Consider the following 16,091-nt stretch of genomic DNA (forward strand, 5'->3'; position numbering starts at 1 on the left):
TTCGTCATGTCCGTTGACATGTAGCCACCGGGAGAAGCTAGGCTAACTATCGCAATATTTAGGAGAGTGTTTTGCTGTTTTCATGACAGAAAAACTGCCCTGTGGGAAAGTGAGTTGTTCGGGTTTGTTCATTTGAAACTTTAACTCGCTGTAATTCGATTTGTTATGGTTAATGTGTCAGGATTGGACAGAAAAATAACCCTCAGCATAAGTAAAACGTGCCGATCTTTGCAGAATATATGGAGGCTAGCTAAATAGCAATGCTAACTGCTTACTTTATCCATACCCAGGGTATATTAGTAAACGAGAATATATTTAAACACAGAATATTCTGTACAGCTTTTTTCAACATAGAAAAAACAGTTGGCTGCTATCATATTGTTTCATTGTCACATATATTGGATGCTGTGCCGTTACATTTCAGCTCCCATTACCTTTATACACCACTGTACTCAATGTTATTTTTTACAGACTTCCGCTCTTCACACCTACGCATTCTTCACTGACGTACCTGAGGTAAAAAAGTAAGTTAATGAATATAGTGGATCTTTTATCATTGAAATAGAGCCTAGAAATATAGCTTTACACCAGCTTCACAGGGATATGGCGGCTAAAATGAGTCAATGAAGATACTGACAATAAAAAGGAATGTATTTGCATGAGTTACTTTACAGTACCACCCTTGAATAATGACAAACATCTTCTTTTTTAGTGACATACAGAAGAGACAGGAGTATACGAGAAGTCTATGATGACCGTTTTTTAAATGAGAGACAGGTGGGACATTGTCTTTTTCATTTTTACTTATTTTTGTCTCTTTATGTCTTTTGAAATGTTTAAAAAAATATGGCAGTGAAACAAAATTACGTAGAATTGTGTTTTCCATGGATAGAGCATGTTTCTTTTACTGCATATCCCTAGTAAACACAAAAAATGAATAACTGACAAATATTAGATTAACAATACCAACTAAGAAAGTGTAAAGATATTTTCTATGAGTTGAAGTTGTTTGTAGCCCATAGTATGACTAATTTGAAAGAACTTACTGCATAAAAATCACAGAAATTATGCCAATCTTGTTAGGGTCCATACCCACGATCAGGTGGATCGGTCGAGAGAAGAGGGCCCTTTGGTAGGCCAGAGGATGACTATGGCCGTAGTGGGTATGATTATGAAGGAGGTCCTCGGTTTTTCCCAAATGGAGGTGGTCCACGCAGTTACCATGGTGAAGATCAGAGGGGCTTTCATGCAGATGGTGTGCATTTCCCTGGTGAACGCAGAGGTGTTCCACCTTCAAGGAGGGTGAGACTATTAACATGTTTAATGTTTTTTTCATAGTGTGTTGTGCGCCTGTGAACAAGCTACATTAATTTATACAATAAAATTCAGCAGGTCAAGTAAAAATGTCAAGAACATCAAAAAATATAAACTGAGCTGCTCAAAGACAACTTTTAAAACAACATAATAAGCAGTGAATATAAATAAATTCAGGAAAATGGTAAATTTTCTGTAGCTGTAGGCATTTGGCAATTTCATGTTACACTGTTGTTTTGATTGGCACAGGTACATACAAAACCTGTTGATCTACAATGTAAGGTTGAATTTAAAATAATTTCAGAGCCGCCGTGGTATTCGTGTCAATTTTCCTTTATCATCATTATATTTTCTTCCCTTGTTGCTTTATTTATGCACATTGGTTTGTGTTGTTTAGTTTTTTATATTGTGAAATGAAGTCAACTGTATGATATCATTTGTTGTACCATTTAAAAAAAAAAAAAAAAAAAAAAAAAAAAAAAACTATGGCTAAAAATAGATATTTGAGGATGATTTGTTTCTCAGGATATGACCAAATGATTCCCAACAATAGTCATTTTTACTCATTCTGTGTTATCATTTTATACCGTCTAGCAGGAAGACTATCCTTACAGAGTGCCCAGAGAGGACCCACACCCAGGACGACCTTTGGAATTTGGGTAAAACTGCTTTTACACTTAAGGCCTGTTCTATACAAAGTTTTTATTTGACATTTTTTTCCCCCAAAACAGAATAGTTTTGTAGAGAAACAAACCTTCTCCTATGTTTTAAGTAGGAGATCACAGGAAAATTGGACATTATTATTCTGTGCAGCAGGGGACAGTCTTTTCCTGCACACTTATGTAAACAAATGCTCTGTGTTTCACTCCTCTGGTTAGGCTACTCTGTACAGGAGCAGGCCTTCAGTATTCCTGTCTGAAATGTTTGTTTACATTAAAGCAAGCATAAATCACAGTCTGCTCTGACCCATATTGGCCTGTCCATCCTTATTTACATTTCTTGCAGTCTCAAGGCTTTCATAGTGTATGGGTCAGCCTTCTCTAACTTCTTTACCACAATCCACAGAATTTGGTTGGCGGTTTTTCAGTATTCTCAGAATCTCTAGCAGTTTCTGCTAGGATTTTATGTTGTAAATGATGTATTTAAGCTGAATCTTAAAAAAAGCTTTTTGTCTGCGTGTGCTGTAGCACAAGGAAACATATGCATATATATTGTGCATACTATGATATTGTATATTATAATATTATAACATAGTAAGCTACTTATTATTATTTGTTTAGTACTTTGTCACTGTCTCTACTAGTACTTTTATTCTGTGATTAGTAAACTATATATATATGTGTGTATGTGTGTGTACACATATTGTGCCTACTATAATATTATAATAAGCAACTTATTATTATTATTATTATTATAATTATTATTATTATTATTATTATTACTTTACCACTTGTTTCTGCCATTACTTTCCAATGTGCAATTGTGTTTTTTTTCACTTTTTTTTTTTTTTTTTTCCCATAGTTATGTTATTGTATATCATTTTTATTGCTTTTTTCCTTGTGGGGTTTCTTGTGTGTATGCTTGGTGTTGTGCTGCTTTTGGAACTTCAATTTCCTGAGGGCTCTGCCCAAAGGATCAGTAAAGTTCTAATATAATCTAAATGTTAAAATCAGTACACTAAGAAAGTACTCGGTGTTTTGAGCACAGTTTTGTCAAGTTGCATTTGTGTGGATGTCCACGCCAGAATGAATGTATTGTGTTTCAGTTACTGTTACTTGGACGGTGTTTGGTAATTATCTTAACTGGATAAAACAACAAAGATGAGAGCTCAGGAGATGCAGCAGTATTTGTTTTAATTCAATATGAAAGTTAAAAGATTTCATTTTTAAACCCCTGTATACAACAGTGAAAATTGGTTGAAGTCCAGTAACATTATAACACCTATTTTAGTAACGGAAATATTATAATATAAAACCATCTTAGATAGGACTGGCTGTTTCTTTCTTGTCTGGAGAAATGTATGATATCAAGTAAGGCTTTGAGAGAGTGCAGAGATGGAAGCTTTATCTCAATCTGTGTTTTTATTTACTCAGCAATCGCGCGCCACCTCCTCATAGTGTGAGAAACCAAGGCATCTACCCAGCACCTAGATCGCTCCCAGAGGGTGGGGAAGACAAGCTAGTGCAAGCCATCCTCAACCTGGACAGAGGGTACAGACAAATTCTAACACCATTTTATTTTAAGTATGTTGTTTAGCCCAGGTGTTTTTTCCACCATGATTTGTGGTGAGATTTTTTTTTGCTAATTTCGCTGTGAAATCACTGTTACAGCAGCATATATACCATCTGGCATTTTCTATACCAGACCACACTGCAGTATGCTGTATGTGAAAATGACTGCAATGTACATCATAGTCACATGACTTCCAAGCTCATTACCACTGATACAATTACCTGGCAGACAGTAACAGAAGTTTAAGATATTTTTTCACATAAACCCAATTAAATTGTTTGATACAAATTCACATCATACCTATGACAGTTTGTATCCAGTGTTAGCTTTTTTATTGATTTACTTGGAGAGCCATCCTCCGGTCCATCACATCAAATACTCCATACCACTTAATACTTCTTGTCTCAAGCAGTTTGCCAGTATTATGTTGTTTTAAACACAACCTAAAGTTTGTTTCCCAGTGAAAACATTTGTGTTATGGTCTTTCTGTGCAGTATCCTTCAAGTTGCTAGATGGCAGTGTTGTGATATGTTAGAGCAGGAAGAGGCAGGAGAAAATCGGTCTACAGTCTGGGTCTAGAGTCTACAGAAGAGAACAGTACCTGTCAGAGATATTTAAATAATAATGCATTCAAGCAAAACTTTTTGTGCTTGTACTTATTGAATTGTTTCTGCTCTTCCAGGGAAGACAGAGACCACTTCAGGAGAAAGGCAGCTCCATTCCCTCCCATTAGAGAACGTTCTCCTGCACGCAGAGAGGTGGCCCGCTCCCCCCACAGTCGGTCCGGCTCCAGTGTTAGCAGCAGAGGCTACTCACCAGACAGAGCCAAGAACCTGCCATTTCCCTCACAGCAAGGCAAGAGTATGTAGAATTGTCAAAGTGTTCTCTCAGCCCACTTATTGTGGTGCTCTTCAAAAAGCCTATGAAGAATCTTAGATTTTATAATATGAATTCTACAATGGATAGCTGAAAGCTTTGTTAGAATAAAGCACAACATTCATAGTCAAACTCTCTGTGCTTCCATCTACAATTTTGGTCATGATTTATTTGTTGTGAGCTGACCAAGTGTATGCAAGTGTACTTGGTCAGTGAAACAGAAATGAGCACCTCTGGCCAATGATTTCCTGCAGCTACTGCAATAATGTAATTTGTTGTTGAGGAACCATTATCTGTATTTTATTTTTTCTGAAATGATTTCCCTGTCTCTCCATCACTGATAATCCGGCTGACTGGCTTTTCAGGTGTGGATACTCCAGAGGGACACGTGGGTGTTTCTGAGCACCTTTGGGGGGCACTATTTCCACAGAGTGGACATGACACTTTGGGTCTGTACATTGAGCCTTGTAAAACTGCTGAGACCTGGGTGAAAATAAGATGGTCTGTTGTTTTTCCCTGTCTGCATATTTTTCATGTCAGGAAAAAGATGTTGGGGTGGGGGTGCACAATTATGGGAGTTGCTGGGGGAAAAGAAAAATTACCAATGATTGATAAACACTAAGTGAATTAAACTTAAACCCACAGACTGTAATTCATTGTTAAAACTGGGGCACTGTAAATTGAAGTGTCCATTTTGACTAAGATTATCTTTCACTCAGGTCTTCACTAAGTTGAACCCTTATGTTTTTCTCCCATTTGGTACCAAATGGTGACTTGTGACTATGCTGGGTTGTGGAGTTACTCTGGCACTTGTGGTTGAGCAAAACAAATGTGTGAATGTTTATGTAGAGCTACAGTGATCTTGAAGTAGCGTTTTCATTAGTAGTAGAATAGAATAACAATCCATATGACAGGATGGGGTTGTATGACATACTTGGAGGAGGTTCTGTGTCAGAAAGGGTCTAGCTTTCTGGCAGCAAGGCAAAGTGATGAAAATATTCTAAATATCTAAATTTAGAACAGTCTTTTTTGTTTATGTGGCCCTTTTTTAGGGGTCTGAAATGTTTTTTCCTTTGTTGGCTTCCATCCTCCTGCCCATCTAAACTGGGGGATTGCTGACCAACATTTAGCATAGGTTTAATTTCTATGGTGATTATAGTGTTTCTTAAGACCACTGACTCTGCTTAAGTACCTCATACAATCCCACTTTAAAACATCCAAACTAATCCCTTTAAATTATACTATGTATTGTACAGTGTTCCATCATTAGCATACATTTACTTGTTAGATTGTGGGTAAGCTTAAAGCATTTCTGACAGATTATTAATAATAATAATAATAATAATAATAATAATAATAATAATAACAACAACTATACTGTCACATATCTAAGTATGTAATTGCATTGTGCATGCTTTTTTATAACTGTTTTAGCTCTGAATCTCTGGCTCTGTTTCCACATTACCTTCACTGAGGTGTGCTACACTTCTTGAGCTGGTTATCTCTCCTTTACATTTCCATTTGATCAGTGTTTTTTCCTCATGTAATGAGTTTATTTGTGATTCTGGATAGTAGTTGTATTAAAAAAATAAACACACTGCATGGTCGACATACACCATTCAGATTAGCAGAGGACCGAGTGGGTTTGCTGTAGGATTAATTATGTTATACGTTAGGGTAAAAGTTGGTACGATGTACCTGGTGGTTTGATCTTCCTACAGGGTATGAAGAGAATTATTTACATAGCAGGATGACTGGTAAGGACAGTTCAGGATAGATTACAAAATTAATACCAGAGGAAATGTCTTCCATCATGGCTGCCTGTTACATCTGGTATGTAACAGTGCTCTTACAGAGGTTTTTCTACTCTTAAATTTTGTTTGGTAGCAAAGTAGATAATTCAGGACTGCATACTTTAACGATATCTACATTATACCATAAGTGGTGCACATAGTGTAGTCTTTACCAATGTATTGTAAATGGAAATTAATGAAAGAAAGATTAAAGATGACCTGTAGAGGTTATGTATCAGAAATACACATAAGGTTACAATCGTTAAACTTAACCTATTTGGAGTCTGGGTAACATGAGAGAGACAGAGAGCGTTTCTAATGTGTCCAGCAGCCAGCCTTCCTCCCGATCTGTCTGCCACTTTGTCAAGCCTCATAAAGATGCCACCAGGTCGTGTGTAGCAAAAGAGGGAACGGGTATAGGATATCTGATGGATATTCCTGAAGGCAAAGCTTCCAAATTGGAGTGTTTTGTTCCGTGTCTGGTCCTCAGAGTTATTATTTGGTGCTAGACTTAGTGTGATGACTACAAAGCCTTGGATTGTGTTCATGTCTTTAACCTGAGGCAGGATCACTAGAAAAAACATTTGGTATGAGACCAAATGGAGAATGAGTAATTGAGAGTGGAAGTGATGTCTGAATGGAAATCTGTAGAGGAGAATGAAACAATCTACCCATTGGAGTTTGGAACACCTTGGTGAATCATCTGTTTCTTGATTGTTCCATATGTTCTAGCCTAGGTAGCAATCTGGATTGCAGAATAAATCCTTTTACAGAGTTCCATTTAACATAAACACATTCATGCTCACTTACAGTTTAGACCTGTCATTTTTTTTCACTTGAAAAGCTGCTTTCCACTGTTATGCTCCCCTTTGTACTTTCACGTTTCCTTATTCCTAATCTTAAATCTTTTTTTTTTTTTTTTGCTTTAGTCCATTGTTTACTCATTGTGTCAAACTTTTTTTGTCCTTTTTCCTGTGTCTTTAGACAAAATTCCTGGGCTGTCAAGAGAAGGCTCTCCACACAGTGCAACTTCAATGAAGGTGGGCACAAGTAGATGTACAAATTACTTAATCTGACTACAGTATTGGTGTATTTTGTACTTTTTCAATGTTACTAGTATCTGGCGTCCCAGAACGTACTCAAGTGATGATTCATGACATGGTACATTTTAGCCATTTTTCCTAAATCTTTTTTTTTTCCTCTCTCTACCGTTGTCACAGTACCACAAAATCCATCTGGAACTTCTTAAATTCCATCCTTCTAATAAGTGTTTAGTTGCATTGAAGTATGTTAATGGGTTTTAAAGTGGCCCTCACGCAGAGCGTAAAAGCCATAAGGCCTGTGCTTTGTTTACCTGTGGTGTAAGCAGACTTCAATCACAAGCGCTCGTAACTGTGTAGGGAAAAGGGCTCAAATGCTGACAGAAGTATGAGTTGAACTACTTAATAGAGCTCTTTTAAAAATCTTTACATGGATATCTTCCACCTGTCTTGCAAGTAAGAGCTGTTTTTTCAGATATCATCCATCCCGCTATACAGAGGAGTGTAAATAGAATCTGATGTGATTAGGTTAAATTGGCCTTGCTGTGACCACCCAGAAATGATGAGGCCAACCCGGTCACCCAGCTCAAGACTTTATCACAAGATCTTTACCACAAAACTTGGGAGTCCCTGTGGAACCTGTCAGGATGTTTACTTCAGGTTAGCACAATGTACAATCATTTCCTTTCTCAGTCAAAGAGTATGATCAGCTCTGTTCAGTAGCTGTGAGTTTTTCAGTTAGTGTAGCAGATCTGCTGCTTTTGATGTGTAACACACAGGTCCCAGGAGAAGCTGCAAAGGCCTTTATGTAACTGTGTGTAATGAAGTGTCCTTCAATAACATGTTTAACCCCATCTCACTAGTTACTGTACTCCACCGTGGATAAGCACATGACCACATTTATTACAATGAATTTGAGTCACTGAAATAGGAAAACCTTACAGGTTGTGACTGACTTCAATAAATACAGAAACAACTCCTTTGTGATCCAAATGCCTGTACACTTGTGTATCTTGTTTCTTTCCAGTCCTTATATTTACAACCTTTCTGTATTTTTTCACTGTACCATCCTCGGGTGAGTGGGCACTCAGATGTCTTGTATGCTTTATAGATCAAAAATTACAAGATGCAACATGAAAATGTAGTGTTTTCCTCTCCTCCTAACATGTATTTTCTAAAGAACCACCCACCACCGCCCAGTTGACTGCTGTGATGAAAGTTTTATAAAGTGCTCCACCCCTGCACACACACATGCTCATGGCTGCTGCTGTCGTGTTTGATGTAGCCTATGGTGCATTGTTGTTCCCTGTTGTGGTGGCACAAACCCATAACCTTGGCTGAGATGAAAGGCCTGTGTTGTGCCCCCAGTAAAGCTTGCACTAATGGTCCCAGCCACTGCCTGCTGAGGGATTCAGCAAACACACACAGGCTTTCTGGAGCCATCTAAGGCAGAGGAGACCAAAGACGAGCACTTAAAGAGCAGGTCTGGCTATGAGCCCTGGTGACTCTTGGGTGGCAAGCCTGTGTTGTTACCAAAAAGGTTAACGAAAGGCTTCATCTGTGCATTGGGCAATGGATTCTTGTCACATTGTGTGGTTTGGTGGCATTGTTACAACAGGAACACCTTTCCAATGCCCTCATCACTTCAGTTGCTGATTTTCTTTATTTCTTTATTCAAATTCAACAGTACTTGCAAACATACATGGTTTGTCTGCTTTGTTGACAAGTAAACCATAGGCATGTGTATGGCCGGTGAGCAAGCATGTAATGACTCTTGTTTATTTGTCAGGTCACAGAACAGATTTGCCCTTTTCTGTCTGGATGTTTGTTTGAAATCAGTGCAAGATAGTGAAACTAAAATGAAGCTCTGTTGCTTTGATCATGACCCTTAAACCTTATCTTTCCCTTAATGTGTTTTGACAGATTATCAGTAAAGAAAAATACACAACTAGCAACCATCCAAGCAGTATCTCAACAGTGGATTTTTTTCATGGAGCACAGTAATTTGGACCATTTATAGATATATCAGATCTGGTCAGGTTTCAGCAGACCAGACAGGATGCAGAGCTTTTTAAAGTAAGAAACCAAACAAAAAGAATATTGTAAGTCTTGTAACTTTTCATTCAATACAATTTTATCAACATTTGTCGTCATCTCCTTCTGTTCTATGTTGCACAGGTTTTAGATCTTACAAGCTTTTGTGTTGGAAATAGAGCATCCCTCCTTGGTTGGGGCATGCCAAGTATAAGTTGAAGTGAGAGACTCGGACAGGGATATTTTTTTCACTGAGGCAAGAAGGCTGAAGACTGCCAAACGAGATCTTTCAAACATGCATAAGTGTACACACTGAACTTCTCCCAAGGATAGCTTCAGGGAGGGAATAAGAAGGGGGAATAATTGGATGATGCTTTATGAGTTGTGCTTTTATTTTAGACCACACTCGTCTTTGCGATGTACCATTGCCTGTAATTGCTTTCATCAGTCATGTAGAGATTTAATACGACTTAGTCCATGGCCTGTTTCCTTCAGTGTATGAGTGGACTTTAGTCATGCCTGGTCAGCTCTGCTCCCTAGCTTTTAGACACTCAGGAAATGAGCAAAAGAAATTGAACAGTGATCCAACTTGGCCCCGTTTTCCCCCTTTTCTCTTTCCCTTGGCTTCCACAGTGACACTTATGGTAACTACAGTTTCCAGTTTACATATTAGATCTCTCATCATAGCTTGTCTGGCTAATCTATCTATACTGTTTCATTGTAAAGCAGCTAGAATCTCTGTTCTTTTCATTTTGCAATTGTGACAGAATTCCTCTTTTTCTTGAATAAAACATTTGTAGGCCTTTTTGTATATCTGTAACGCTTTATATCCTTAACTGCTACTTCAGAATATCAGTGGTTCATCCTTCAATTTACTTTATAAGTCTTTCTATCTAATACAACAGCAAGTGGGTTAAGTGCAGCATCATGCCCAGACTCTTTAATTTGACACCCTTCGCTAACTTATGCCCTTTTCACAATTTCTTCTCTCTATTTTCTGCAGCTTTTGTGCACTAATTTTTATTGATGTTATATGTTGATTTTATTCACTCTTCTTTGTATTATTATTTATGGTTTGAATTCTATATATTTTTAGTTTGTTTGTATTTCATTGGTCTCTGGGGGGGGTGCCCATTTTCCTTAATCCTCAGAACAGTGTTTCACGCTCCCATCTTTTACCTTTTAGGAGGAGAATAATCCTCCAGAAGGAGAAAAAGAGGGACTCCTGGTGGAACCTGCTGTGGAAGAGGGCCAGAAGTCCTCTGAAAACTTTCAAGAGCGACGAGCCTTGGCCATCGCAGCTAAAGCACGGGAGATTGAGAAGGTACCTTTCCAAGTCATACTGTGTGTATCATGTGCTGCATACATTTTTCATATAATACTTAACTGTTGAACTTGAACCTACATGTACTTATACATTTCTTTGTATGCTGACCATGAGCCAGTGAAAAATTATGCCTTGCTGTTTTTGAGTGATACAGTAACTGGGACTCTACATTCTTATGCACTTAGTGATGTTTAATGGAAATGTGTCACTGGCTCTTAGTTGCCCCTTTGGGAAAATAATTGGATTTACAATGCACTCATTAAAAGGATGTAAATGTAATACTTTTCTATAAATGTCAGCTTGGTGCATGCATGGCACGTACTGTAACCTTGGCATACTTTTCCATACATGTGTCAGCCTTGGGTTTTGTGACTCATGTGGATTTTTATTTTACTATGGATTATTTTACTAGATTGGTCTTAGTAGAACAGCCAAGTATTATATTCCTAACAAGGCAGGAAATTAATTTTTTTTGGTGGTGGTTGGTACATCCTCACACTCACTGCCACTTTCACTGTGTTGCAAACAAGATATCAGTTTTAGTATTTTAGTAATGTTCATTATCTGCCAAGTAGCTGGCAGGGAAACTTGACTAATGTACCAGTATTTTCCTTTATAAATGCACACATGCAAGTCTCCACACAGGGTTTTGCGAACACTTGGATAATAAACGTTTTAACACAAACTAATGCAGCAACATAAGTGCAGCTTTGACAGAGCATAGGGTTTGCTGAAATAATTTGGGAGGTCACCCACTTAACAAAGCAAAACCACCTGAGGCACGAGGTTCCAGCTCTGTGCAGTCATCTAATGAAGGCCATTCCTGCACCAGTGAGCACTACCGCTGCTTTACTGGGACCATTAAAGCTGAGCCAGCTCTGCCCTAGAGCATGCATTACACTCTCACATTGAGTTGCACTACAGAACCCATGGAGCTGCACACTAAAGCCTATAGGCAGTTATAACAATGCTGCTGACGCTGCATCTCCCAGCCTGTTTTATTTGTCCCCCCCATCTGTGTCTCCTTTAACTCTTTGTGGAACACACACCATAAAACATTTAAGCTTTATTGTGTGAGCATTATTTCTCATAGGTTTTAGATATTAAGGAAAGATTAAAGGTTTTAATTTCATACATATTCCTAAAATGATTACACACATTAACTGAAAACTGATGTGTCGTCAGAACTGCATCGTAAAAATAGGCTTTAGTTAAGCTTTACAGGCACTCCTGCTATAATGTTCAGTTATACTCATGAAATTAAGGTCTGGAAAGAACATTAGTTAAAATATAAAATTAGACTGAACAATGTATTCAATTTCAGGGATATGAACTATCATGCTTTCCCTCCAAATGGATGGTCATTTGTTTGTCATGCATTAAAACTGACAGTTTCAGGTTTTTCACTGGTTTTGTCTCTTTCTCTGAATGTTCTAATCACAAGTATGAAGATTGTTTTTGTGAATTGGTTGTTGTCACTGTTTTCTATGAAACACTAACTTGTTCAGTCATCATTTCCCGCATCATTCCCCATAGCATTCAGAGTGAAGTCATGTTATTTGTTCCACACACGCCCAAGTTCAAGTAGAAGCTTACTAATCAAATCTAAATTTCTGCCAAGCATCTCTTCTTATTCTGTGTACAGGTTGAGGATGAAAAATAGATCGTACTGAAACAAAAAAGATCCACACTTTCAGAATATCATAGATGAAATAAAGAATATTTGTTTTGTGTTGGTAGATATTTTAAACCTTTGGAGAACATTAATCAGAACTGTACAGAGCTGCTTTCACATGTTTGCCAAAGCGCCTCACAAAGTAGACGAGCCATTCAGCTACTGGAAAATGTAGTCATCTGGTAGCTGGCATTAATTTTCCATCATGTCTAATACACTAACTCACGATTTGGTCTTTCAGTTTTGGTCTAAAATAAAGTGACTGTCAAATGTGCTCTATAAGGCTACACCAGGGTTTCTGTTGAAGTAGGCACTCTTGTTGAGTGTCAGCCAGATGTTTGGCTTTCTGCACCCAATCTGGTCTAGCCATCTCCTGTAGACACATGGACACAAATACACTGAGTCCAGTAGCTCAGCAAATGCACACCAACTGTCTTATATACTTCTCATAGATCACAGGCTGGCCTTTCCGTCATCAGCTAGACACTGTGCCTGGTCGTGTTGTTGCCTCGGTGTGTGTTTGTGTAGCTAAGTGAAATTGGTCTGCTGAAATTCAACCTGAACCCACTCTCATTGTCAGAGTTGACTTTGGCTGCAGTACAGACTAACTGGTTAAAGTGAGTGACAAGGCATGAGAGGCAATAAAGTGTATTATGTTTTATTCCTCATAGGCCAGGCTGTGATATAAAGGGAGTTTTATTTCATTTATAGAAAAATCTAAATACATTTGGCTGGAAGACTGGAAGCAGACAGTTCCAGCATCACTGACTTGTTTTTTTTTTTTTTTAAGGCATAAAGATGGCAGGACTGGACTTACTTCCCATGCTTTTTATAACAGCTAAATGCCATAATTAACCATTTTAACTGCATTTAGAATCTGATGTTGGACAAGTAGGAGGCAACGAGTGGAACCAAGACATGCTTATTATTAGACCGTCTCCACCCAAAGCCAAGAACAGGTCTTTTCCTTCCTGATTGGATAACAGGGGAGGAATCTGAGGAAGTACGTTTGAATACAGGAAGTACACTTTCAGCACATTGTTTTCTAGGAAAAAACTGTCTCTGTATGTATAGAGGTTGTTGTCAGAACACTGATTGGATATTTCCTTTAGGGAAACAGATAAATAAAATTCACTGTCATCATTTATGAGCAGTTCCAAAAAGATCACCTAATTTTAGCTTGAAATTAAAAAATAGAGTATAAATTTTATACCAATTTACAGCAAAGAAGAAAACTGTTTGCTTTTTAAACAGTTTATTACATTTTTTGATGTTATGCAACATCTTCCATTTGATTATTTACTTCAAGATATGTACAAGTGGAATGTACTGTATGTAGGTCATAGAAACATCCAGATGAGACTGTTGGTTTTACTTCGGCGCTGTTTTCTGAAACTGTTTGCACTTAGCATTTAACACAGATTTCCTTTTTCAATGATGTTTAACATTGTATTCAGTTAATTATGAAAAAGAATTGAGTCATTGGTCTACGAAGTTCTTCCCTGGAGAAGCACGGTCCTTTATTCAGCAACTCTTTTCTGCTGCCACGAAAGTCAGTGCTTTTGTGTAGTTTTGCAAAAAATGAATTTAAAAAATTAGGATGCACCATGTTGTGCATTCACATATGTTCCAATCCAATTAAGAATATTAAAATGGAAAAAAGCTGAAATTCCATTGATTCATTTCAAGGACTTACAAATGGATTGTCATTTAAACAGCCTTTTTTCAGCAGCAGTTATATTTTTGTGTAATGCGTGTTTTGGAGACTTGCCATCTTTTTATGCCACTGTTAGTTCTGTATGACAGCAGATCTTTATTTGTGATGTGTTTTCTCTTCTAGGAACATTGTGAAAAACTATAAATAAGCCAATGACTTATAATGCCCTGCAGCACAGAAGCCACTGTTGGTATTTGATGAATGACTGAAACTCACCCTTGTCTGGCTTTATTTTACGCATACAAACGCACACACAGCCCTTGTCGATGGAGGTGCACTTGTAGCTGCCTGCGGCACTTCGTTTTTAGCCATACAACAAAGCCTCGATGCCCAGCTTGATGAGCTACAATACAAGAGGGTTCATCTACTTCTGTTCAGGAGAGGAGAACTAAGGGATAGAGGTTAAGTGCTAACAAGGTGTAGAGAGATTAGTAAAGGGCAAAAATAAAAACAATTTTTGATTTCTGACAGCAGTCTTACTATGTCAGAGCTAGTAACATTTGTGTAAAATTCATTATAACACAAGAATTAAATTAAAATAATGTAAGTTCTCATAATAAATTCTTCACATAACTCAGTCTGACATGGAAAAATAACATCTTCATTGTCGTATTTGTTAAATCTTTTTCAGTTTTATCCCAGTTCAGACCTCTGTTTTGGTGTTTTGCAAATCACAGCACTTTGCATGGAAGAAGAAGTCTTTCTCCTTTGTTTTATGAGACATTTGAGGCTCGGTGTGAAATAGCAGCTCCCAAGGAAGATCCCGCCAACTCTTTCTCATTGTCCTTTTAACACCTGTTATAAGGCTCTGAGCCGCCACTAAAACGGGATTTTATTGCTTCTGGGGACTACCCTGTCCTATATAAAGGACCCTTATTAAACCTGAGAGGAGAGGTGTTTATCCTTTAGCACTAAATGATGTATGTTAACACCACTGTGATCAGCTCGGCCTCAGTGATACAGGAGTATTTGCATCTAGGCGCCAGCTACAGCAGGAAGGAAACATCGCCTCGATTAGTGATCCAAATATTCCTGCCTTTTCTGTTTTTGAAATTAGATGTTAAGCATTAAAATGGACACTTTTTAAGTCAGATTTTTGTTCATTTCCAGATCTACCGTCAGGACTGCGAGACATTTGGCGTGGTTGTGAAGATGCTGGTGGCCAAAGACCCCAACCTAGAGAAGCAGCTGCAGGTTCCCCTCAGGGAGAACCTTGGGGAGATCCGGGAACGTTGCTTGGAAGATCTCAAGCACTTTATCAGCGAGCTGGACGAGACAGTTCGGCCTGAACATGTGGTGTGACTCGACCGCTCCCTCTACATCTCTGACCAGTCATAAACTTTCTAGAATGGAGTGAATCACAGCTCTTACTGACACATGGGACTCATTTGCTCCATTTATGAGACTGAGCATGTTGTGATTGTCATTATGATATGGCAAAAACTGCCCAACATGAAGTAATGGGCCAGATTTTTGGATACATTTTGGATTTGCTGGACTTGAGACATTTGACGACCGCAATCTCAACATGGCAAGAGGACGCTGTTTTGATTGTATGTAGAAATGAACAGTGTTTGATTTTTTTTTTTATTTAGATTTTTTTCACATTCTCTGTTGAAAATTGTTCATTGTGGAAAATTCAACAACATATTTGACCGGGAATGACTTTTAAAAAAGCTTGGTCTCTTGTTCAGTGTACAACATTGATTTTACTGCATTGTTGTTTGGAACAAACTCCTGCATGATTACATTTTGTATAAAGAAAGCCAGCCAAGACAAAGTTTTGTTTATACTTTTTTCAGTTATGTAAATTTCATTTGTAGCAGTCAGATCAGAATTGGTGCTGCAAAAATGACAAAGGTTCTACAACTTGTATAAATTTGTATTGTCTTGAAAGTTTGATTTCTTATTTCTGTGTTGTCATACTTTACTTTTCAAACTTTGTTACATGTACCCTCCTGCACAAATCTTTATTTGAAGAGTTTGAGGGAAAAGCTATGTACAAAAGTGTCATTTCTCTGGAAGTGAAAGTAAAAGATATCTATAATAATTTAAGGTGTTTTACTGTGATCTCTCAACAGGG

The 16,091-nt window shown here is 37.8% G+C and overlaps 1 protein-coding gene across 6 annotated transcripts; it reads left to right on the forward strand.

The window, feature by feature from the left end:
• Positions 1-8: 8 nt before the first annotated feature.
• On the forward strand, positions 9-16,063 carry pphln1 (periphilin 1). 6 transcript variants are annotated; one of them, XM_030148960.1, is made up of 11 exons: positions 9-109; positions 472-528; positions 713-777; positions 1,084-1,302; positions 1,909-1,973; positions 3,408-3,524; positions 4,229-4,407; positions 4,788-4,871; positions 7,200-7,255; positions 10,476-10,613; positions 15,119-16,063. In XM_030148960.1, coding segments are annotated over exons 2-11 (1,116 nt in total). In that variant the 5' UTR covers positions 9-109; positions 472-527; the 3' UTR covers positions 15,311-16,063. The 6 variants fall into 6 exon arrangements, with proteins under 6 accessions (XP_030004820.1, XP_030004819.1, XP_030004822.1 ...); XM_030148959.1 differs by having other exon boundaries at positions 472-524; XM_030148962.1 differs by having other exon boundaries at positions 472-524; positions 4,229-4,401.
• Positions 16,064-16,091: the final 28 nt, after the last annotated feature.

Source organism: Sphaeramia orbicularis, chromosome 12 (genome assembly GCF_902148855.1).
Source record: "Sphaeramia orbicularis chromosome 12, fSphaOr1.1, whole genome shotgun sequence".
Taxonomy (NCBI): Eukaryota; Metazoa; Chordata; class Actinopteri; order Kurtiformes; family Apogonidae; genus Sphaeramia; species Sphaeramia orbicularis.

Coding starts and splice junctions, on each gene's coding strand:
- pphln1 (XM_030148960.1), top strand. Junction 778..1,083: donor GTTTTTTAAATGAGAGACAG/GTGGGACATTGT, acceptor CAATCTTGTTAG/GGTCCATACCCACGATCAGG. Junction 4,408..4,787: donor TCCCTCACAGCAAGGCAAGA/GTATGTAGAATT, acceptor CTGGCTTTTCAG/GTGTGGATACTCCAGAGGGA.